The sequence below is a fragment of the Apostichopus japonicus genome, chromosome 7 (assembly GCF_037975245.1).
Source record: "Apostichopus japonicus isolate 1M-3 chromosome 7, ASM3797524v1, whole genome shotgun sequence".
Classification (NCBI taxonomy): Eukaryota; Metazoa; Echinodermata; class Holothuroidea; order Aspidochirotida; family Stichopodidae; genus Apostichopus; species Apostichopus japonicus.
The window spans coordinates 12,815,924-12,841,800 of NC_092567.1; the positions used below are offsets into that span (position 1 = coordinate 12,815,924).

The 25,877-nt window shown below is 36.2% G+C and overlaps 1 protein-coding gene across 3 annotated transcripts in view; it reads right to left on the reverse strand.

Annotated features, from left to right (window-relative positions):
- LOC139969376 (lamin-A-like) overlaps positions 1 to 25,877 on the reverse strand; it is a 29,425-nt gene extending 3,548 nt beyond the window's left edge. Inside the window, exons 1-15 of one of the 3 annotated variants that reach the window (XM_071974269.1) lie at positions 25,749 to 25,877; positions 23,714 to 23,862; positions 22,975 to 23,159; positions 20,833 to 21,021; positions 18,259 to 18,352; positions 17,330 to 17,515; positions 16,549 to 16,674; positions 13,734 to 13,954; positions 13,433 to 13,551; positions 9,833 to 10,010; positions 9,281 to 9,467; positions 6,567 to 6,686; positions 5,685 to 5,860; positions 4,866 to 5,038; positions 4,206 to 4,297 (exon numbers count right to left, since the gene is read on the reverse strand). In XM_071974269.1, the coding sequence (XP_071830370.1) occupies positions 4,206 to 4,297; positions 4,866 to 5,038; positions 5,685 to 5,860; positions 6,567 to 6,686; positions 9,281 to 9,467; positions 9,833 to 10,010; positions 13,433 to 13,551; positions 13,734 to 13,954; positions 16,549 to 16,674; positions 17,330 to 17,515; positions 18,259 to 18,352; positions 20,833 to 21,021; positions 22,975 to 23,159; positions 23,714 to 23,842 (2,175 nt within the window). In that variant the 5' untranslated portion in view covers positions 23,843 to 23,862; positions 25,749 to 25,877. Of the gene's footprint in view, positions 1 to 4,205; positions 4,298 to 4,865; positions 5,039 to 5,684; positions 5,861 to 6,566; positions 6,687 to 9,280; positions 9,468 to 9,832; positions 10,011 to 13,432; positions 13,552 to 13,733; positions 13,955 to 16,548; positions 16,675 to 17,329; positions 17,516 to 18,258; positions 18,353 to 20,832; positions 21,022 to 22,974; positions 23,160 to 23,713; positions 23,863 to 24,047; positions 24,106 to 25,708 lie in introns of those variants that run through there. The other 2 variants (XM_071974270.1, XM_071974268.1) reach the window with 2 other exon arrangements.

The following is a 25,877-nucleotide window of genomic DNA, read 5'->3' on the forward strand; positions in this document are numbered from 1 at the left end:
ATCTACACATGTAGTACATAAAGCACCAGCACACAGGGATGTGGATTTATCTATTACTGTTCACATGTAGTACATAAAGCACCAGCACACAGGGATGTGGATTTATCTATAACTGTTCACATGTAGTACATAAAACACCAGCACACAGGGATGTGGATTTATCTATTACTGTACACATGTAGTACATAAAGCACCAGCACACAGGGATGTGGATTTATCTATTACTGTTCACATGTAGTACATAAAGCAACAGCACACAGGGATGTGTATTTATCTATTACTGTACACATGTAGTACATAAAGCACCAGCACATAAGGATTTGGATTAATCTATAACTGTACACATGTAGTACATAAAGCACCAGCACACAGGGATGTGTATTTGTCTATTACTGTACACATGTTGTACATAAAGCACCAGCACACAGGGATGTGTATTTGTCTATTACTGTACACATTTAGTACATAAAGCACCAGCACACAGGGATGTGTATTTGTCTATTACTGTACACATGTAGTACATAAAGCAACAGCACACAGGGATGTGTATTTATCTATTACTGTACACATGTAGTACATAAAGCACCAGCACATAAGGATTTGGATTAATCTATAACTGTACACATGTAGTACATAAAGCAACAGCACACAGGGATGTGTATTTGTCTATTACTGTACACATGTAGTACATAAAGCACCAGCACACAGGGATGTGGATTTATCTATAACTGTTCACATGTAGTACATAAAGCACCAGCACACAGGGATGTGGATTTGTCTATAACTGTTCACATGTAGTACATAAAGCACCAGCACACAGGGATGTGGATTTATCTATTACTGTACACATGTAGTACATAAAGCACCAGCACACAGGGATGTGGATTTATCTACTACTGTACACATGTAGTAAATAAAGCACCAGCACACAGGGATGTGGATTTATCTATAACTGTTCACATGTAGTACATAAAGCACCAGCACACAGGGATGTGGATTTATCTATAACTGTACACATTTAGTACATAAAGCACCAGCACATAGGGATGTGGATTTATCTATAACTGTTCACATGTAGTACATAAAGCACCAGAACACAGGGATGTGGATTTATCTATAACTGTACACATGTAGTACATAAAGCACCAGCATACAGGGATGTGGATTTATCTATAACTGTACACATGTAGTACATAAAGCACCAGCACACAGGGATGTGGATTTATCTATAACTGTACACATGTAGTAAATAAAGCACCAGCACATAGGGATGTGGATTTATCTATAACTGTACACATGTAGTACATAAAGCACCAGCACATAGGGATGTGGATTTATCTATAACTGTACACATTTAGTACATAAAGCGCCAGAACACAGGGATGTGGATTTATCTATTACTGTACACATGTAGTAAATAATGCACCAGCACACAGGGATGTGAATTTATCTATGACTGTACACATGTAGTACATAAAGCACCAGCACACAAGGATGTGGATTTATCTATAACTGTACACATTTAGTACATAAAGCACCAGCACATAGGGATGTGGATTTATCTATAACTGTTCACATGTAGTACATAAAGCACCAGCACATAGGGATGTGGATTTATCTATAACTGTACACATTTAGTACATAAAGCGCCAGAACACAGGGATGTGGATTTATCTATTACTGTACACATGCAGTAAATAATGCACCAGCACACAGGGATGTGAATTTATCTATGACTGTACACATGTAGTACATAAAGCACCAGCACACAGGGATGTGGATTTATCTATTACTGTACACATGTAGTAAATAATGCACCAGCACACAGGGATGTGAATTTATCTATGACTGTACACATGCAGTACATAAAGCACCAGAACACAGGGATGTGGATTTATCTATAACTGTACACATGTAGTACATAAAGCGCCAGAACACAGGGATGTGGATTTATCTATTACTGTACACATGTAGTAAATAATGCACCAGCACACAGGGATGTGAATTTATCTATGACTGTACACATGTAGTACATAAAGCACCAGCACATAGGGATGTGGATTTATCTATAACTGTACACATTTAGTACATAAAGCGCCAGAACACAGGGATGTGGATTTATCTATTACTGTTCACATGTAGTACATAAAGCACCAGCACACAGGGATGTGGATTTATCTATAACTGTTCACATGTAGTACATAAAGCACCAGCACATAGGGATGTGGATTTATCTATAACTGTACACATTTAGTACATAAAGCGCCAGAACACAGGGATGTGGATTTATCTATTACTGTACACATGTAGTACATAAAGCACCAGCATACAGGGATGTGGATTTATCTATAACTGTACACATTTAGTACATAAAGCACCAGCACATAGGGATGTGGATTTATCTATAACTGTTCACATGTAGTACATAAAGCGCCAGAACACAGGGATGTGGATTTATCTATAACTGTACACATATAGTACATAAAGCACCAGCATACAGGGATGTGGATTTATCTATAACTGTTCACATGTAGTACATAAAGCACCAGCACACAGGGATGTGGATTTATCTATTACTGTACACATGTAGTACATAAAGCACCAGCACACAGGGATGTGGATTTATCTATAACTGTACACATTTAGTACATAAAGCACCAGCACACAGGGATGTGGATTTATCTATTACTGTACACATGTAGTACATAAAGCACCAGCACACAGGGATGTGGATTTATCTATAACTGTACACATGTAGTACATAAAGCACCAGCACACAGGGATGTGGATTTTTCTATAACTGTACACATTTAGTACATAAAGCACCAGCACACAGGGATGTGGATTTATCTATAACTGTTCACATGTAGTACATAAAGCACCAGCACATAGGGATGTGGATTTATCTATAACTGTTCACATGTAGTACATAAAGCGCCAGAACACAGGGATGTGGATTTATCTATTACTGTACACATGTAGTAAATAATGCACCAGCACACAGGGATGTGAATTTATCTATGACTGTACACATATAGTACATAAAACACCAGCACACAGGGATGTGGATTTATCTATTACTGTACACATGTAGTACATAAAGCGCCAGAACACAGGGATGTGGATTTATCTATTACTGTTCACATGTAGTACATAAAGCGCCAGAACACAGGGATGTGGATTTATCTATTACTGTTCACATGTAGTACATAAAGCACCAGCACACAGGGATGTGGATTTATCTATTACTGTACACATATAGTACATAAAGCACCAGCACACAGGGATGTGGATTTATCTATAACTGTTCACATGTAGTACATAAAGCACCAGCACACAGGGATGTGGATTTATCTTTAACTGTTCACATGTAGTACATAAAGCACCAGCACACAGGGATGTGGATTTATCTATTACTGTTCACATGTAGTACATAAAGCACCAGCACACAGGGATGTGGACTTATCTATAACTGTTCACATGTAGTACATAAAGCACCAGCACATAGGGATGTGGATTTATCTATAACTGTTCACATGTAGTACATAAAGCACCAGCACACAGGGATGTGGATTTATCTATTACTGTTCACATGTAGTACATAAAGCACCAGCACATAGGGATGTGGATTTATCTTTAACTGTTCACATGTAGTACATAAAGCACCAGCACACAGGGATGTGGATTTATCTATTACTGTTCACATGTAGTACATAAAGCGCCAGAACACAGGGATGTGGATTTATCTATAACTGTACACATGTAGTAAATAATGCACCAGCACACAGGGATGTGGATTTATCTATTACTGTTCACATGTAGTACATAAAGCACCAGCACATAGGGATGTGGATTTATCTGTAACTGTTCACATGTAGTACATAAAGCACCAGCACACAGGGATGTGGACTTATCTATAACTGTTCACATGTAGTACATAAAGCACCAGCACACTGCATAGGGATGTGGGAAATGAAAAAAAAAGGTACAAGAAAGATATTATAAGCTTACTTTGATTGTCAATGTAATGAAAGTTTTAAAGTGCACAAGTGATAAATGGTAATCATATTCATACTGTCATTGAGTTCCCCACAATATAACAAAAGGGAATTGCTGCCTTATGCTCTGGCATACATTATATTAAATTTTGTTTACACAGAACACATGGTATATTGTTATACAGAGGATTTTAATGACATACTGACCTGTGATGTTGAACTTGATGGTCTAGAAGAAAGCCTCAGTGGTGCACTTCCAGTGCGAGTAGCACTAATTCCATAACCAGCATACAGCTCACCTAATAGAGTCAATTAATTCATGAACAACTTGCAATTGTGAAATAATTAATGTTACTTCATCATACTGAACTTAATGCAAAATATGACAGTTCTATTGAAGAGACGATCCCATTGTAAGTGTCTTGTCTTGATTAAGTCAGCTATTGGTATTACTTAAGTACATTCCAATTCCAAATAATTTGCTAGGAAATGGGTCTGTGTCAACTCAAACAGGTGAAGTTAGATGGCAATTTCCTGTAACACTTTAAGAAACTAACAACTTGATCCTTGATACGTATAGTACCTCTACTGTTAAAGTGCATTAGGTGTTAAGTAAGCAAACAAATTACATTCAAAACCTGCTATCAAATAGATGCAACAACCTTTAAGAAACTAACAACTTGATCCTTGATACATATAGTACCTTTACTGTTAGAGTGTATAAGGTGTAAAGTAAGCAAACAAATTACATCCAAAACCTGCTATCAAATAGATGCAACAACCTAAAATGTTTTAGGACATTTGACCAGGGTAAAGTATTTATGCTGCAAATGTGATCATCATCTTTGGTACATTTAAGACTCTTACCAGGAGCAGCATCAGGACGTGTAATTTGTGAACGGCTTTGCCTGACAAGACTGCTGCCATCATTACCGAGTGTCTTGACTCTGGTTTCTCCGGCCCCTGGGTGTGTATCATGTTGACTATACTGACCATGAGGATGCTTAGCAGGCGCAAGAGATGGAGGGTCTTGCTTGTCTCTGTCCAACAAAAGTAGAAATAAAGCAATGTAGTCTTCACAAAATCCTTATACTGCTATGTGAGCAACTTGATCTGACACTAATAATCTGTATTATCCATTGAACATGTATTGATGTTACCACACATGACCCAGCGTGTACATAGTACATATGAATTAAATTCAATCCAAACAGGTTACATGTATCACATGATTTAGTATGGTTTCATTATCCAAAACTTTGAAGTTAATCAAATTACAGTATTGAAATAAATTTGCATACTATATTAACTCTATGTAAATATCAGTTGCTCCAGTCTCCAATGTTGTAAATGAACAGTCATTTTGAAAATAGTTGGATATGATTAAATATTTAAGGAATGTGTTGTTGTAGATTGATGCAATCAGATTGGTCTATGACAACTGAAGGTTTGCCAGCAGGTATCAGCTTCAGTTCTTTGCAACTTTTATGTAGTGTATAGTTAATGACACAGAGAAACCCTTTACTCTTGTTCCATTGTTTTGTGTTAAGACATAAATAAATTATTAGATTAACAGTTTACTACAAAGACATGTTATGCAGCTTGAAAGAGAAGAACAATAATTATAGAAATATCTTTTTGTAAAGAGAGAAAATGTATCACAAAGGACTTGGTAGCATATGTTACCTCTTCAAAACAGTAACTGGTTTGCCATCTATTTCTACTTCAAATTCAGGATGAAGATTTGTGATTCCTTCTTCTGACTCCTCCCCCTTTTCCTCCTCAACAGATTTATCATCACTTTCATCATACTTTCTTGCTGTTTTAGAAAATCTGTGAGCAGCAGTGGTCCATGCAATGGCCTGAAGAGAACAGAAAGAAACATCTCTCTTGAAGTTGTACCAATTTAACTAACATTAATTCTATTCCAGCAGCACATTCTACTCTATTTACAGCTGAAAACATTATCACATTATGGAGCAATAATGGCCACCAAGGCAGTTAATGAAGAGACAATACACAAAAAAGATAATTCAAATTCAGAGACTGGCAGGTGTACGATACAAGCCTTTGTTTGAAATGCAATCCAATCAATTACAAAGTCATCAAGTTTATGATGATAGTTGTCAGTGCAAGGAGGGGTATGCATGATAAAAAGTACGGTCAAAATACAGAATACTGAGTAATTCACAGATAGATTTAAGCAACCTTTAATATACTCATATAAATATTGAATACACATAAAACTGAAATTATACTGAATTACTATCATGTGGACCCAGGATGTATAAAGTTTGCTTTTAACTTGTTCACATCTGTATTGCATTTACATAACATTTCTCAACTTTGTATCTTTGAAGAACTTGAAAATGAACTGTTTTGAAAGTGTCAACGTTTTGTAGATATCCGTCTTATTTGAGAACTCAATCTGTCTTTGGTAAGAATACTCTCCATCTTGATAATGAAACATATGATGAGACTGTACAATGAAATGGTTTGCATCAAGGCAAACTTCATGTTGCCTTCATCTATAGAATTGATGTTTGAAGCTGCATACAATCAACTCACATGACCATTGGGCTTGCACAGTATTGTGGTACATTCTGGACCAGTGCCCCACCTATGTTGCTCCTTCCAAAGAAAATCTGTTGGAGGTTGATGTTTGGCCAGACTTGATGCACTCCAAACCTACAGAGATTAAAACAATAGACATTTTTACCATCACTTCCTACTAATTGCATGATGGTGCATCCTCATTAGTCAAGGACACAAGATAGCAAAGTGATATAACCTTTATCACCCCTACACTTAGTGTACTGGGATTACATATTGTACCATATTTGGCAAAATTGTTAGTAAAATTGCTGCCCATCCTCACAACCCTCAGTCTGACATAATGGGGATACCTTAGGGTGGCACAGTCACATGGTGTGGACTTATCATTTATGAAGTTGAGGACAAACAAGAATGTGTGTGCATATTTGTGTGTATATGTAACCAAAAAGTGTGTCACAAACGCCTAAACTGTCAGGCCGATTGATTGCACACTTGGTGGGTGTATGCAAGGGTATGGGATGTAGTTCGTTTGTGAATCATGATGTCATAGTGTCAAAGGTCAGAGGTCAAATAGACAAAAAACAGCATTTTGGCCATTATGCATGTACGGAAATGACAATATTGCCTTATGCTTCATACACAAGTAGGATATCACAGACTATATGTCTACAGTGTAGTTATTAATGCAAAAGTCTAAAGGTCATGTGATCAAAGGAGGTCAGAGGTCAAAATTTGTTATATTTGTTCTAAAAAGGGTTTGCAAGCTACTCTTCAGTCATAAAGCTTCAAACTTGGTTTGTATGTGCCTGGGCATGGGTTGTAGCAACTGCGTGTCTAATGACGTCATAGGACCAAAGGTCCGAGGTCAAAACAGCAAACGAGGTGTTTGCTGTTGGATACAGTTTTACGCCAACATGTGGACACTGTCGGTAATTTTGCCAGGGTTTGTTTTATGGACTTTAGCTCCGCCTTTAACACTCTTAGCAATTCGAACTTACTTCGTACGTTAGATGCTCATGTAAACAACAACATCATTTCATTGCTGTATCACTTTTTATTCAACAGAACTCAATATGTATACTGTGATGGGATCAGCAGTGAAGATATTGTCACTAATACTGGTGTCCCACAAGGGTGTTGTTTATCACCATTGCTGTTTGGCGTTTATACTGATTCCTTGTCCACACTTTATGAAAATGTTTACATTATAAAATATGCAGATGATACAGCTTTTGTTGGTTTGTGTAATGATAAATATCCACAGAGCATTGTCAATTACCACACAGCTATTGGGAGATTGTAGCGTGGTGTGAAACCAATTACCTTTTTATAAACAGCTCCAAAACCAAGGAATTAATTGTTGATTTCCGTTCAGTTCAGATGCATGATCCAGTTATAATTAATGATAGTGAGGTTGAGGTTGTGTCAGATTTTAAATATTTAGGACTCATTTTTAATCATACTCTCACTTGGGACTCTCATATAGGCTCAATACTTGCGAAAATAAAGCAGCGGCTATATTGTATTTATAGGTTGGGAGGATTTGGTCTAGAATATGAGAAACAGCTTTGGCTCTTTCGTTCCATGGTGCTTTCACTCATGGTCTATTGTGCTCCTGTGTGGCTCTCTTCCTGTTTCAAGACTCAACTCAATTTGATTAACAGACATTTCAGAAAGTATTATTCTGTAGATGATCAGTACATTGAAGATATTTTACTTCATTATGTAAGAGGGATTTTGACTGATCCTGACCATCCTCTTCATAAGTTTTACACCATTCCACGTAGGTTGTATACCCTACCTCGTATGCGTACTGAACGCTTTAGACATTCTTTTTTACCGAGGAGTATAAAGCTTTTGAATTGTCACATAACTAGATGATATTTTTATCATATTTTTGTATATATATTTTGCATAATTTTAAGCTGCGGATTCCATTTTATTATGTCTTCATTTTATGATTGATATCAATAAATTTTACTTTACTTTACTTTACTAAAAGTCAAATAACCCAAAAAACAGCATTCTGGCCATTACAGATATACCCAAAAAAATAATATGGCCGAAACCTTGACACAAGTATGATACCATAGACCACACATCTTCAATGCATTAATTAATGTCACATGATCAAAGGTGGAAAAGATTAAAACTTGTGCACGTACCAAAGTGACCTTAACTGTGTCGTTAACTTATTTCAAGTTTCATGTTAAGGTTTTCTGGTAGCTAAAGTTGATTGCTTAACAAAATTGCTAGAAATTTAAATTTAGTAAAAATATAGCTGAACGTGTTGTACCATGAATAAAGTATGCGATCTGCAACTCCATGGATTGCCTACTTGTTTATGTAACAAAAGCAACCTTTACTCTAGTAAAAATTAAAAGATTAGACTTTCACTTTTGATCTCAAAGGTTGCAATAACACAAAGTCATGAAATGAAAGGTCAGGTTAAAGGAACAAATAGCCTGTTTGAGTTTGAAATGAGAGATGTTAAATGGCAGTAGCAATAATTTCAACAATATAAAGCTTTTCTGAGTTGAAATTTTGTAGCACAGCAAGCAAGACTATGTTGCTTCTATTCAGGATTTGGTGTTGACAGCCAGTACACAATCGTGTATACAGGATAAACCTTTGCTGGTTCATTACCCGCTTCTTAATACCTTTAAGGCAGTTGCTTGAACCAAACCTATGAATTCAAATTGACAAAGATATTCCTAAGAACTCACAGTCATAACAGCACCAGCTCTAAATCTTGTTCTCGGCTCAAATCGATAGACAGCTACAGGATGGCCGCCAATATTCTGCTGAATCATGAAACCTCCAACATCCACATCTTTACCGGGTGAAGAGTTGAAGAGACGAACAAATTTCCCATCTTCATTAATTTCTAATATCTTAAGGTCTCCAGTGGTGCTGAAAGAAGGTGTTTAATTTTAGAGTGATTAAGAGTGACTTAAGTAAATTGTACAGTAGTCCTTCAAATTATAAGCAGCATGGATGAATTTCAACTTTAATAATCACGTACCTGTAAGAAAACATCAACTCTATATAAGTTATTTCTTCTCACTTAATATCATGTCACTACTTTGAGTCACAAAGTTAAGTCCATAATACCCTAAGAGTCCCTTGGAAAACAACAAAGAAACTGCTAAGAATTCTCAGTAATCTCTCATGACACAGATACTGTGACAATATCTTAGTATGAAAGAATTATAAAATGTAAATCAAGATATTTGAGCTCAATACAAATTCAGTCACATTACAACAGCAATGCTTACCTTGATGTGGCTGTTGTGAAGTCATGTGACATTGGTGGAGTTCGCGTAGCTGGAGCAGAGTTTGATTTTGAATAAACCTTTGTTTTAATTGTACCAGACCTGTTCATATCTTGGAAGATAGAGTCAAAATAATCCCTCCCTTGTCCCATGGTGGCAGGAACAGATGCTGGTCTGGATCCTACAAGATAGACAGTAATAACAAACCCTTTCAAGTGGATTCTACAAGATAGACAGTAATAACAAACCCTTTCAAGTGGATCCTACAAGATAGACAGTAATAACAAACCCTTTCAAGTGGATCCTACAAGATAGACAGTAATAACAAACCCTTTCAAGTGGATCCTACAAGATAGACAGTAATAACAAACCCTTTCAGGTGGATCCTACAAGATAGACAGTAATAACAAACCCTTTCAAGTGAATTCTACAAGATAGACAGTAATAACAAACCCTGTCAAGTGGATCCTACAAGATAGACAGTAATAACAAACCCTTTCAATTGAATTCTACAAGATAGACAGTAATAACAAACCCTTTCAAGTGGATCCTACAAGATAGACAGTAATAACAAACCCTTTCAATTGGATCCTACAAGATAGACAGTAATAACAAACCCTTTCAAGTGGATCCTACAAGATAGACAGTAATAACAAACCCTTTCAATTGAATTCTACAAGATAGACAGTCATAACAAACCCTTTCAATTGAATCCTACAAGATAGACAGTAATAACAAACCCTTTCAAGTGGATCCTACAAGATAGACAGTAATAACAAACCCTTTCAATTGAATCCTACAAGATAGACAGTAATAACAAACCCTTTCAAGTGGATCCTACAAGAAAGACAGTAATAACAAACCCTTTCAAGTGGATCCTACAAGAAAGACAGTAATAACAAACCCTTTCAAGTGGATCCTACAAGATAGACAGTAATAACAAACCCTTTCAAGTGGATCCTACAAGATAGACAGTAATAACAAACCCTTTCCAGTGAATTCTACAAGATAGACAGAAAATAACAAACCCTTTCAATTGAATTCTACAAGATAGACAGTAATAACAAACCCTTTCAAGTGGATCCTACAAGATAGACAGTAATAACAAACCCTTTCAAGTGAATTCTACAAGATAGACAGTAATAACAAACCCTTTCAAGTGAATTCTACAAGATAGACAGAAAATAACAAACCCTTTCAATTGAATTCTACAAGATAGACAGAAAATAACAAACCCTTTCAATTGAATCCTACAAGATAGACAGTAATAACAATCCCTTTCAAGTGGATCCTACAAGATAGACAGTCATAACAAACCCTTTCAAGTGGATTCTACAAGATAGACAGTAATAACAAACCCTTTCAAGTGGATCCTACAAGATAGACAGTAATAACAAACCCTTTCAATTGAATTCTACAAGATAGACAGTAATAACAAACCCTTTCAAGTGGATCCTACAAGATAGACAGTAATAACAAACCCTTTCAAGTGAATTCTACAAGTGAGACAGTAATAACAAACCCTTTCAAGTGAATTCTACAAGATAGACAGTAATAACAAACCCTTTCAAGTGAATTCTACAAGATAGACAGTAATAACAAACCCTGTCAAGTGGATCCTACAAGATAGACAGTAATAACAAACCCTTTCAATTGAATTCTACAAGATAGACAGTAATAACAAACCCTTTCAAGTGAATTCTACAAGATAGACAGTAATAACAAACCCTGTCAAGTGGATCCTACAAGATAGACAGTAATAACAAACCCTTTCAATTGAATTCTACAAGATAGACAGTAATAACAAACCCTTTCAAGTGGATCCTACAAGATAGACAGTAATAACAAACCCTTTCAATTGGATCCTACAAGATAGACAGTAATAACAAACCCTTTCAAGTGGATCCTACAAGATAGACAGTAATAACAAACCCTTTCAATTGAATTCTACAAGATAGGCAGTAATAACAAACCCTTGCAATCGAATCCTACAAGATAGACAGTAATAACAAACCCTTTCAAGTGGATCCTACAAGATAGACAGTAATAACAAACCCTTTCAATTGAATTCTACAAGATAGACAGTAATAACAAACCCTTTCAATTGAATCCTACAAGATAGACAGTAATAACAAACCCTTTCAAGTGGATCCTACAAGATAGACAGTAATAACAAACCCTTTCAATTGAATCCTACAAGATAGACAGTAATAACAAACCCTTTCAAGTGGATCCTACAAGAAAGACAGTAATAACAAACCCTTTCAAGTGGATCCTACAAGATAGACAGTAATAACAAACCCTTTCAATTGAATTCTACAAGATAGACAGTAATAACAAACCCTTTCAATTGAATCCTACAAGATAGACAGTAATAACAAACCCTTTCAAGTGGATCCTACAAGATAGACAGTAATAACAAACCCTTTCAATTGAATTCTACAAGATAGACAGTAATAACAAACCCTTTCAATTGAATCCTACAAGATAGACAGTAATAACAAACCCTTTCAAGTGGATCCTACAAGATAGACAGTAATAACAAACCCTTTCAATTGAATCCTACAAGATAGACAGTAATAACAAACCCTTTCAAGTGGATCCTACAAGAAAGACAGTAATAACAAACCCTTTCAAGTGGATCCTACAAGAAAGACAGTAATAACAAACCCTTTCAAGTGGATCCTACAAGATAGACAGTAATAACAAACCCTTTCAAGTGGATCCTACAAGATAGTAATAACAAACCCTTTCAAGTGAATTCTACAAGATAGACAGAAAATAACAAACCCTTTCAATTGAATTCTACAAGATAGACAGTAATAACAAACCCTTTCAAGTGGATCCTACAAGATAGACAGTAATAACAAACCCTTTCAAGTGAATTCTACAAGATAGACAGTAATAACAAACCCTTTCAAGTGAATTCTACAAGATAGACAGAAAATAACAAACCCTTTCAATTGAATTCTACAAGATAGACAGAAAATAACAAACCCTTTCAATTGAATTCTACAAGATAGACAGTGATAACAATCCCTTTCAAGTGGATCCTACAAGATAGACAGTCATAACAAACCCTTTCAAGTGGATTCTACAAGATAGACAGTAATAACAAACCCTTTCAAGTGGATCCTACAAGATAGACAGTAATAACAAACCCGTTCAATTGAATTCTACAAGATAGACAGTAATAACAAACCCTTTCAAGTGGATCCTACAAGATAGACAGTAATAACAAACCCTTTCAAGTGAATTCTACAAGTGAGACAGTAATAACAAACCCTTTCAAGTGAATTCTACAAGATAGACAGTAATAACAAACCTTTTCAAGTAGATTCTACAAGATGGACAGTAATAACAAACCCTTTCAATTGAATTCAACAACTAAACATCATATTTATGTTTTCTACTCAGAAATAAATGTCACCTGATAGCATGTCCTTGGCTCGGTTTGTAGATGCAAAGCAAGTTTTTTTTTTTAACAATACTTGATGAGAATTGCACCATACTGTTATACTTCATCAAACCTTCCTCTGCATGGTGTACAGTTGATAGCTTTAGTTTGGTAGAATCATTATGATAGAATTATAAATATCTTACTTGTCAGAGGATTTAATACATCTCTGTCTCTACCAGCCCTTGAGTCCACTGTTCTCGGTCTGCCTTCAGATCCAGGGAATGAAGCCAGTGGATATTTAGTTGTCGCCATGTGTCTAAACCTTTCAAGTAAGCAAACAAAATACCCATTGAATCTAGACCAAACATGCACAATCAACTTAATGACCTAGTCAACAAATGCTTAAATATTTACCCATGAAGGTATTGTGGTGAAGTTGTTTCTTTTTTAGAATTGTTTTATTTTTCTTCTGTTTTTGATAAGCTTGATTGTTTGAAAACTTACTTTTTCTCTTCTTCATCCAGCATGTTTTTCAAGCTCTCTAGCTCTGCCCTGATTGGCTGCTTAGTGCCAGTTGCTTGAGATATTTCATGCATCTTTTGAATCAAGCTATCTTGTAATAGTCTTTGATTTTCTTCCAAGGCCCTAATATGAACTGTGTTCTTCTCCCTGTCATTTCTTAAAGTGTCCATCAGGTTTGCAGTCTGTTTTTCAGCTTGATCCAACTGGAACAAAAGCAATAGTTGTTATGGTCAATACGGTGAAATTTTATTTTCATTACATTTATAGAACAGACTCAATACAAATCACTTTCTTCCTTGGAGGATGCAACAGTAACAGTAGAATGCTATTCAGGCAATATATACCTGACCAAGAAGAAACAGGAATGTACTAACTGCAACAACAAATAAGAGTGAAAGGATCAATAAACGCTGCAGGAATTTCGCCCTCTGTAAAATAACTAGTCAAAACTACCTTTCCCCAAATTTCCAGGAATTTTCTAATTATTTTTTCACACCTACTGTGTTGGCAGTCACGTTGTCACAAGGGCGCTTTCAAAAATGATGTCAGCGAGCAACATCGTAAGTTAAACAATTCCCTCTCTTGATATGAATTGTACTCAACAAAAAGAGCGTACTGCAATACAGTATTCTCTTAGCAGAAAAGGCTAGGGTTTATTTCTCCTTTAAAAATCATGCTCAGATGTTGATGATACACGCAGTGTCTCTCTGGGAGAGTTTCTCCAAGTCTTTAGTTACTGACTGAACTAAACTACTGACCAGTATATTTACTTGAAAGTAATGAGCTTCAAGCAGAGCATTAAAAGCAATGACTGTTGACTCCTGTATGTACAATCACACTTGGAATGCTTTCTGTTGAGATACTATTAAATGTCTACTCACATGCCCACTGACATATAACATGACACAAGAACAAAGAAAGCAGTGGGTCTCATTGAAAAATACCCCAATTGTGGTTAAGGCTTGGTGAGAATTCAGTTTGGGAAGAGCACAATTTGCATGAGAAATAGTTCCCTTTGGTATAAATATTTCTGTTTTCCTTTTCCCTATTATTTGATTTCACCTTTCAAAATTTAAGAGAGACAACTCTGGCATACACAACAATAGGACAAAGAAGAACATCAATTACTTGTACAAAAAGAAACAGCTTCTAACGCAAGTATTTATTCTAAGGTCCAGGAAGGAACATGTCCAGAAACAACCATCACTGGAGTAGGAAGCTATCAAAACATGGAGGAGGCGGGCAAGAAAACTGTTCTGGTTTTGTGTCTTCATTATTTCCATTTAAATTTTAGTTTTGAAGATGTAATGAAGGTCCAGATATAACCTTTGAAAATCCAACCATTATATCTTCAAATCTCAACTTTCTCTTTCATAGTTTTGACTAGAATTATGGTTTGATTAATTCAATGAATGCCACTCCAGACAGGTTCATTGAATGTGTGTGAAGTGCACATCTGCATCAAAGCAGGTCAGATGTACTGTGTATGGTACATGACTTTAAATATTTGAGTGAAAGCAAAATAACACATACTTGTAAAGTTGTGATCCTCTGACTAAAAATGTTGCAACCAACCCCTGTGGCCCCTAATTAGATGAACTGCCAGAACTGCATATTGTCATAATCATAGCAGGTCCTGCATACTAGTGTAGCGGTGCTTACTACCGTTGTAGCGGTGCATACTACCGTTGAAGCGGTGCTTTCTACCGTTGTAGCAATGCGTACTACCGTTGTAGCGGTGCATACTACCGTTGTAACAATGCGAACTACCGTTGTTGCGGTGCATACTACTGTTGAAGCGGTGCTTTCTACCGTTGTAGCGGTATGTACTACTGTTGCAGCGGTATGTACTACCGTTGTAGTGGTGCGTACTAACGTTGTAGTGGTGCGTACTACCGTTGTAGCGATGCGTACCACCCATGTAGCGGTGCGTACTACCGTTGTTGCGGTGCATACTACCGTTGTAGAGGTGTGTACTACTGTTGTAGCGGTGCGTAATACTGTTGGAGCAATGCGTACTACTGTTGTAGCAGTGCGTACTACTGTTGTAGCGGTGCTCACTACCGTTTTAGAGGTACGCACTACCGTTGTTGCGGTGCGTAATACCGTTGTAGCAATGGGTACTACCGTTGTTGAGGTGCGTACTACCATTGTAGCGGTGCGTACTACTGTTGTAGCGGTGCTCACTACCGTTGTAGTGGTGCGTACTACCGTTATTGCGGTGCGTACTACCATTGTAGCAGTGCGTACTACTGTTGTAACGGTGCTCACTTCCTTTGAAGCGGTGCGTACTACCGTTGTAGCAATGCGTTTTTAAAGAATTATTGTAACCTACAAAATTGAGAAATATAGCACCATTGTGCATCTAGGCCTTCCTTAACTTCAAAAAAATCTCAATGGGGAGGGGGAACCCCCTCCCTTTAGAGCCCTCCCCAGGACGGGGATCACTATGTAAGTAACATATCAATGAATAATGGGCCGGTCTAGGTGAAAATGCCCAGGCTGGTTTTAAGACCCAGTCGGTCCCTGAAAGGTGGTACATACTTTGAAAGGTTATATAAAAGGATATACAATTCAATCAATCGATCAATCAATCAATCAGAGAGAATAAGATGGAGGAAGTGTCAAGGAAAATTGGGAGTCTGTGTAAAGGCTGAATTTCACATCTTTCCCATTTATAAGCAAGTACAAGGTATTATGATATGTGACATTACTATTGTAATCAAACATTGACCTACCCTGCTTTTAAGAGAATAGGTTAAATCTTCCTATTGGAAAGAATCTTTTGTGGACTCACCTTACACTTAGTACTCGATAGCTCTTCAATCAATCTGTCAATTTCCCTCTCAAGACTTTTATTTTCATTCCCCAGCTTTTGAATATTCTCACTGTCTTTGCCCATCTGGTGCTTTAATTCTTGAAGCTTTGGAAAAATTCAAACATATGAGAATGGACGCTTTCAACATTGATCTTCAAAGTAAGATATGTAGATTAACATGTAGTTTAACCATATCCGTAACTATATCTGTAACTAAGATTACCTGTACCTTAATCCTTTTAACTATCCATGGGAAAGAAAACGGTTATAAGAATAGTCCAGAGGTTGTCATGTCAATGGTAAATAACCTTCTTTCTTTCAACCGTTTAACTAAGATAATATGATTACCAACTCTCATACCGTCCAAGATATAATCTGTAAAAGGACAGCTATCGATTTCAATAATGGTCACAAACACAAGTGTATACTTTCTTCATACTGTCTGTAAAGTGAATGCAAATTTAAGCTAAATGTTTAGCAACACTTTGTGCACAACAAACCTCTCATCTGTTATTCTTGCAGACTACATAGTGTTATCTATCTAATGAGACTCTGTATCTGCCAAGGAATGTTAAGTTATTGTGCTATATATTATCCTTTATTACTCTTACTTTTCTCTATACACCTAAGTTATCTCTTTCTGAGATTCATTTTACTATGCCCTTTCTTTGCAACAGTTCTTGGCCTCTCCTTAGCAACTGCATACAATTGAGTGGCAGTTTAATCCATATATTATTGCCATTTGATTACATATATTTACATTCTTATGGTAAGTGGATTCTGTCTCATCTTTAAAGTTTTGTAGGTCTCTTTCTGCTGCTTGTCTCATATTTTCCAGCGCCTCGTGAAGGGTGTTGTCTGGTCGGGCTAACTCCCTGACTTTAGTCTCTAACTGAAGAATCCTGTTAGCATCATCATCAAGGCGTAGCTGCTGCTCCTTGGATTCCTGCAAGAAATGTAAATATGAATATCTGGATGGTCAAATCATGAAGGAGTGAAATAAATGCAACCACTGTATATTACAGAACCCCAACATCAATATTACATTGGATATACAACCAACAAAGATACAGTATACATCATTAAGAATAAGATGCTAGAATGCTTCAACAACTTTCACTTAAGTTAATATTTAGCTTTAAAATAGAAAAGCTAAATTAATGAAAATGACAGTTTATGCAATACTTAGACATTTGAATTTAACTTGGTACAAAACCCATACAGTCAATAACGATGGTAAACTTTAAAAAAGCTGAAATACAATAATGAAAAAGAAGAAGAGATCCCTTGTTTCTCAATCCACACTAGATACAGACAAGTATTAATACTCTGCTAATGAAATGAAATGCTGATACTCTGGGCTCATAACACTACAAAAGAGATTGAAATAATATACATGTAGAGGAAGCAGAACCATACATGAGTGTCTTACCTTTCAAGATTCCTACATCCACCTCTTTATGATAATCAACATAATGTGACCAAGACTTAAAAAATTATGTAAGGTCAGATTTATTGTTTTGATAGACAGACAGAAATCATAGAGCAGTTTAACATGAACTTCAGCAGAAGCTTAAACAGCTACTAAAATGTAGCTCCTTACATTAATAAATCTAGCAGAATTGCATAGAAAAATATGTCTTCATTTATCTAATTAAAGGGCAACATAGAGCATAAATAACACTTTACCTCTTGCTGTAAGCGGCTGTCAAATTCCTGCTTTCTCTCCAAGGCTCTGTGCTTGTCCTCTGCCTGCTGCCTGCCAACTATTTCCCTGTCTAACCTATAGGAAACAGAGAAAATAATTGAATTCATCACTAACAGGGAATCCTCAGTAGAGATCATTGTAAGCCAATGTTAGGTCCCAATGGAGTAAGATTACAGGGAATCCTCAGTAGAGATCATTGTATTCCAATGTTAGGTCCCAATGGAGGAAGATTACAGGGAATCCTCAGTAGAGATCATTGTATTCCAATGTTAGGTCCCAATGGAGGAAGATTACAGGGAATCCTCAGTAGAGATCATTGTAAGCCAATGTTAGGTCCCAATGGAGTAAGATAACAGGGAATCCTCAGTAGAGATCATTGTATTCCAATGTTAGGTCCCAATGGAGTAAGATAACATCTTTCCTTATACACTAGTAGATTAATGTTTCAAACAAAGAGGTTGCAGGAAGATTTAACTCATTGGTGTTAAATTAACATTCCAATAAACTACAATCATGAAAACCCTTATTTTCAGTAATTATACTGAACTGTGAACAACCATATTTCCAAGTGTTGAATAGGTCAAAGACACAATCCTTTCAAACAAGTCTTTTCATTTTGATATGGAAGGCAGTTGTTTTACAGTACTAAACAGCCATATATACATGTGAGAAAAGACACAAAGGCTGTTTAATACAATTCAGGACACATGGTTATCCAACCTTTGGGTTTGGCTATTTTAAATATTTTTGTTGTTGATTGATTGATATGAAGATAAAATGGTGAGTCTACTTTACTGATAACAGATCAGACAAATCACTTAACGAGTGAGTTCACATAGCCAATAAATAAAATCCAAGCTATACCACAGTGACATACACAAGATCAAAAGTGAAGCAGGTATTGGCTTAAGTGTGTGCAGGGTTTAGTGTAAACCAAATGTATCCTAGGCACTCCTAAGTTTCCAGAACTTCCAAACATGGAGAAAGAAATAACCTCAGATATTCTTATTTTCTCCCCAAAAAGCAAGCAACTTGGTAATTTATCCCCAAAGATAATCATTTAGATATTCATATCCAAACTTGAGCTTGTACACAATGCACTTTTCAAATTTAACAGGAAAATGGCCACATAGTAGGCAGAGCTTGCCTTGGAGAACATGTTACTACTAAACAGCATTCGATTTAGTGCCTTTTTTTGCTTAGCCAAAAATGCTATACATAATTGGTTTTGTATAGCAATTGACCAAATCTTGATGACACACGTACCCACATAGCTAGCTGTCCAGAGATCTGGTCCGAATAAAATGCAAATATGAATGAATCATATTGCAGCTTGCAGTTTGTGTTCACTAATTTGCAATTACTGAATACTGTGGTAAATATACTGCATCACATATTTACGATATACATTTTGCGATGCGATACCTGCTAAAATCAAACACTGCTACTAAATATCTTTGAGTTTGATATTATAAGATACTTTGATAAGAAAGAGAAGTAACCACATCTAAAAGTTACCAAACATGGATACACTCACCTAGTATAATTAGTTTAGTGTATGTTTCATGTTGAGAATGTTTATCAGTCCGCTTATTGGAAATTAAGAAACATTGGTCTAATGAGGAAGTACCTTCATGTATTTGTTACTTCAAAATTGGATTGCTTGAATCTCTTTTATTTGGACTTTCTGAGTTCCAAATTCAGAAACTTCAAAAGATTAAAAACACTGCAGCACAAATAGTCACTGAAGAAGATGTCATATGTGAGGACACGCAGGTAATAAATAGGCAGGAGAGAGTGCTAATTTCTACCACCGCTTGTTCCAGTGGCTGAGGGGTATATTACTTCTTCTCCCACATAGCATGTTCGAGATTATTTTAAATGACTACATAAACAACAAACAAAAAGGACGGTGCAGCACCTTCAGGTGGTTTCCTCAATTACATCTTAAAAACAGCATCTTCGGCAATAAACTCTACATTTGAAACAGAGCGTTAAAATGTCTCGTGTACGTATAAATTTTAATGTATCAAGGTACAGCAACGAACACCAAAAGGGACAAATGAACAACCAACACATGGCTACCTGTGCGATGCACTACACATATCACAAAAGATCTTTGCTGGCTCCCTATTGACTTTCGAGTAAAGTTTTAAATACTCCTACTTGCATTTCATGCTCATGATTTACAACAGCCTGTGTATTGCCCTAACCTTCTATCATCTTACCTTCCTGTATGCACATTACCTTGGACAAGCAAATCATACCTCTGTGTACCTAAACCTCGTGTAGAGGCTTATGGATTCAGAGGTTTGACTTACTCTGCCGCAAGTCTTTGGAATCAGTTACCAGACAATCTTCCAACTTGTTCTCATGTATCTACTTTTAAGAGTTACTGAAGACTCATTATTTCTGTTGTGCATTTCAGTGTTGATGCTTTTCACTTTGTGAAGTGCCAAGGGCAGTTACTCGTTTCCTAGATGGGCACTGTATAAATCTACATTATTATTATTATTATAATAACATTTTTAATATCTTAAAGTATTTGCACTGACTTTCTCTGCATGTCCTCATTTTGCCGAGTGAGTGCACTAACGTCATCCTCTAGATCGTGTGCTCTCTTCATAAGTTCCCCACACTTTGATTTCAGTTGCTGACAGTCCATGTCCTTCTGAGCAGATAGTTTGTGTGCATCATCAACCTCCGATTGTAAAGCTCTGTTTCGCTGGGTCTCTACTGCTAATCTAAACCAAGAAAGGTGATATCAATTTGATTCTTTCAGGTGAGAAATTAAATCAAATTCTGCAATGACAAAACTGAGCCAACTACAACTTCTTAACCTAAAACGAAAACATTTAGTGGTTCCGATGCCCAAACATATTCATACTGTGGTAAGCCATACATGTTAATATTCATGAACTTTTGCACACCAATATGAAGACAATTATCTGTTCACTAATGGAGCAATTTTAAAACAGAAAGGTATCAGGAATCAGTTATCATGTTGACAAAGTCTATTTAGTGATATCGCATAAAAAAAAAGACATGATTGAATATTAATGAGGTCAAATTTTATGATCTCATAAGCATGTATCTATATACTTACAACGTATTATCCAAGTTCATGTATACATTTAAATACACATACTATTTCTGAGGTATCTTATTAAGAATTTTATGTTCACTGTTCAATATTCATGACATGTACAAAAAAAAACATGATTGATAGTATGAATGTAGTGTGACAAACCTAATAAGCCAATAATGAAAACCTTGGAACATTTGGTTCTTGTCTTGTATTTGAAAGCCAATTTTTGCAATTAGATGAATATTGTTGACATAAAGTTGGAGACGTTATGAAATGTGCTTCTTATGTACCAACATCACTATACCAGTATGAACCAAATTGTACGTTAATCCCCGCCAATTTATTAATATTAATGGCATTAACCAAAAGAATCTCCATCCCTTGTCCACTAATCTCCTTACATCTATCTCTTTGTGTTCACCATGCTCATTAACTTGTATGTATTTTGTGCGTGTTTTGTCCCTCCTGTTACTGTTACTTGTCATTTATCCTCTGAAGAAGATCCTGCTAGGATCGAAACGTTAGGCCAACTTACTTTTACACAAGAAATAAACTAAATCAGATATACAGTTGCAGAGATATTGACATTTTAAAACTTTTATGGTTAGTCCTACCCACTCATCAATATTCATGAGATGGGAACCAAACAAAAGGGCACTTCTACTCATTGTAGGGCATCTGCCTATCAAGTATAACATGATTTAACTTGTGTTTGTTGGGACATGGTGTTTACAAGAAGTTTTTGATGATTTCCCATTAAGCCCTCCATGAATATTAATGACGTAACATTGTTGTTGCAAAGAACATTTAGGCCTACATGAACTAAATTGGACATACGGTTGAAAGAGATATTGACATTTTAGGATTTTTATGTAAAGCCTGACCCATTAATTAATATTCATGACATGGGGACCAAACACAATAGGGCACATCTACACATCATGGGGCAACTTCCTATCAAGTATGATATTGATTCAACTTGTAGTTGTTGAGATATCGTGTTTACAAGCTAGCCATGACATATACACACATACACGCCAGCACGATTGCAAAGGTTACTGAGCCTTCCACATTGTAACCAAACTGATAGTCCACTTTAAGACAATTTCCTTTGACTGATGAATGATCAAGCATATTCTAAGATTTGTAGTGAAATTTGCATTCAATTTCTAGGTGTCAGTTTTTAGATAACATCATTTGACACTGACATGTTTTATACAAGGTGAGTTGTCATAGATACCAAATGACAAAGTTGTTTTGCTTTTCTTCAAAATTTACATTTTCTAGTTCAAAACTGGGATGTGTCTCATTATGAATGCACTAGTCAGTGGGATGAATATTGTTCACTTTAGCACTCAAGGTTAAACATCAAAGTGAAAAACAAAGCTAAACAAAAGTTTTGGTAGTGTTCAACAATGATATCAAACCTGTTTGCTTAAAAAGTACAAACTGCAAAGTCTATTTCTACTATCAACATTCAATATTCTGATGTATCTATCTCCCAACATCGCACTGTAATAGTTGCCAGAAAAAACTGTCTGCTTGGTCCAGTTTGCTACATGTATGTAATTTTGTTATTACATAATTTGCATAGATTGGCCATTCTCACCTGTCTTGAAAGTCATTTGCTAATTGGTTGTTTCTGTGTGCTTGAGTTTCAGCTTGAGTTCTTGCAGCACGCTCATCCTGAAGTTGTCCTCGTGTGTTTGTAAGCTCCTTTTCATAAATGGACTTTACTTTATTCCCTTCATCCTCCAGTAACCGAATGGAATTCAACAATGCAGAAGAGTCAACCTGTGGAGAAATGTAATTAGTTTATCAACAGAAGTCTGCAGTTAAATCTGGTTAACATTATAAGTGTCTTGTAAATATGTTTTGTTTCAGTAATTAAATTGTATTATTGCACTCAATTACAAAACAAGTGGATGAAGCACAAAGTGCTTACCATACTATACGACCAGTAACGTTAACAATATTGTGTTAATATACTCAGTAGTTTCTCCTATTACTCTCCCTTCAAACATCAGTTCTTAAATTAGTCTTTTGCTTTGTCACATTTCACACTGTACAATGATAGTATTAATGTAATAATATTAACATTTCTGAAAAGGTTAAGTTATTCCTCTCAAATTTGCTTCCAGAAGACAAGGATGGTCATATTATCTAGTAAGATTCTTCAGTGATAATTAAGTTCAAGGTATGGTTTCAAGTACTTGTTTCTTTCAGCTAACATGCTTAACACCTACTTTTGTGTATCTCACGTAAGACATTAAGACAGTTAACATTTATCAGTTGATAGCGATGCTTAAACATGAGTAATACTTTCCACCAATCAGTAATTACTGTACCTGATTGGAGTCTTCTCTAAGCTTTTTCACTTTTCCGATGTAGTTCTGCATGCGATTTGTCAGGCTTTGCAAATCTGCCTTCTCTTGATCCCTGGAAGAAGGCACCGACATTGGATAATATCCACTCATTGTGAAGACTGCTGAAATGTCTGTTATATATTAGAAAAACAATACATATTAGTTAGCTTGAAATGACATCTTGATATTGTCTGAAAATTGTCAGGTACATGACCTATTCACTTTAAAGTAAATACACCCTTTAAGTCCTAGATGGGTGACACTATCTAAAAGGCCACATTAACATATTTGAAAGAAAAGTTCTTGCAATACTTACTCATTATCCTTAGTTCAGTTTGTTGGTTAAATCTTTCTTTCATCATGCCTAGTATAATGTAAAACTATCTTCATCTAGGTGAAAATGTAAAAAGTTCCTGAAATTTTCCAGAAATTTGTAAATTGTATTTGCATACGTAGCAGTATTGTTACAAGGATTTTAAAAGTTGCATCAGCATGAGTCAATGTCTTTAAACTTGTGGTACGTCTGCTCAGAAAAACTTGTGTCCCTCCAGTCCTCCATGAAGTCCCTTACATACAGTAGCATCTGTGAAAAGTGTTGTTTGTCAACACCCAATACCATTATATTTATGCCCTAGGTACATGTACTGGCAGCTATTAACCAACAACTGTACACCTAGTTGGTTACAATCCGACTTAACATTGCAGAGCTATTACAACGTAAAGATTTTTGTTTGATCCCATAACCTCATTAATATTCAAAAAGTCCACACCAAAAACGATAGGGCACACTTTCTCACTTTAAAACATTTACATAGCAAGTGTGACAAATATCCTATCACTACGTTGTTGAGTCATCATAGGGCCTGTTTGCAAGTTTACTGGTATATCAGGAATGAGAATGTAACTTGTTGTTGATCATTATGAATCCATTCATTCATTAGTAGATTAGTACATCATAATAGTGAATACTAGGTTCCTATACTCTAAAGGTACACACTTACATCAAACATAGCCAAATTCTGGAATAGGACCTAATATTATAAAAGGTTACAGTTGGCCAGTTTTGACCACATTTGGAGATGCTAACATCATTTGAAAATGGCAAAGTAGTGATTCAAGTGGTGTTATTCTTTGATGAAGACTGTGTAGTAGCATGGTCACTTCGAAGTTCGAACACCTAAGCCTTGAAACACCCCAAAACTAAATCTTCTGGTATAAATCACATGAAAATATACTTGATATGGTGGGAGAAATTTGTTTTAGTACGATACATGGTCAAACTTTCTTTCTTGCAAACTGTTTTCACGTTGTATTCCAAGAAGATTCTTCATGATTGTGGAACTGGTATTTCTTTGCTAGAGTATTGCAAAGTTCGGACACCCAACCTACAGTGTGGCGCTGTTGATAAAATTGGTGGCGAAGTTGCTCTTTCATTAACTATAACAGACTTCATAGATCTCCGTCATTTTATTGACAAATATGTAAGTACTTTCTTGCACCCGGGTCATTTTGGAGAGAAAATAACTGTAGCTTCGTACTTTTTGGTGAAATTTGGCTCTTCCTGTAGGTTTTCATGGTGAAATCGTGTATTTCTTAGGGTGTCCGAACTTCGCAGTGTTCCGAACTTCGCAATACTGACTATATATGTAAGCCTACTGTATGTATCTTATTGACATTGAAAACTTCGTGCGGCGTTTTATAACTATGCTACAGATTAAGCCTAAAGTTACAGCGTCTGTAGCTATAGGCCCTAACCGTACTGCTGCAACTTCCAAGTTAGGCTAGGCCTACGTTTCAAGGCTAGGGGCGCTAGGCACACCAATTGAGCCATACAAAGCGTCGCAACTCGTATTGAACCGCCGATGGATGCATTTGTCTAGACCTAGGCCAGCATACCAAACGCCGTGATAAACGAGGGGAAATGCATTAAAACGTGCATTATCGGTACAGCCGGAGCACATGTAGCTTACAACTTACCCTGCCTTAGTTATTTTACTAAACTGCTTACTGCACTTACTTGTAATGACGAAGGAGATACTTCAGGACCCCAATATAACGTTACCTAGTTTAGAAGGCTTGGTGCCAGTGGTAAAAACTTGATCATCGTTTGTACGTATCCATAGCAAACTGTCAAAGGTCATTCTAT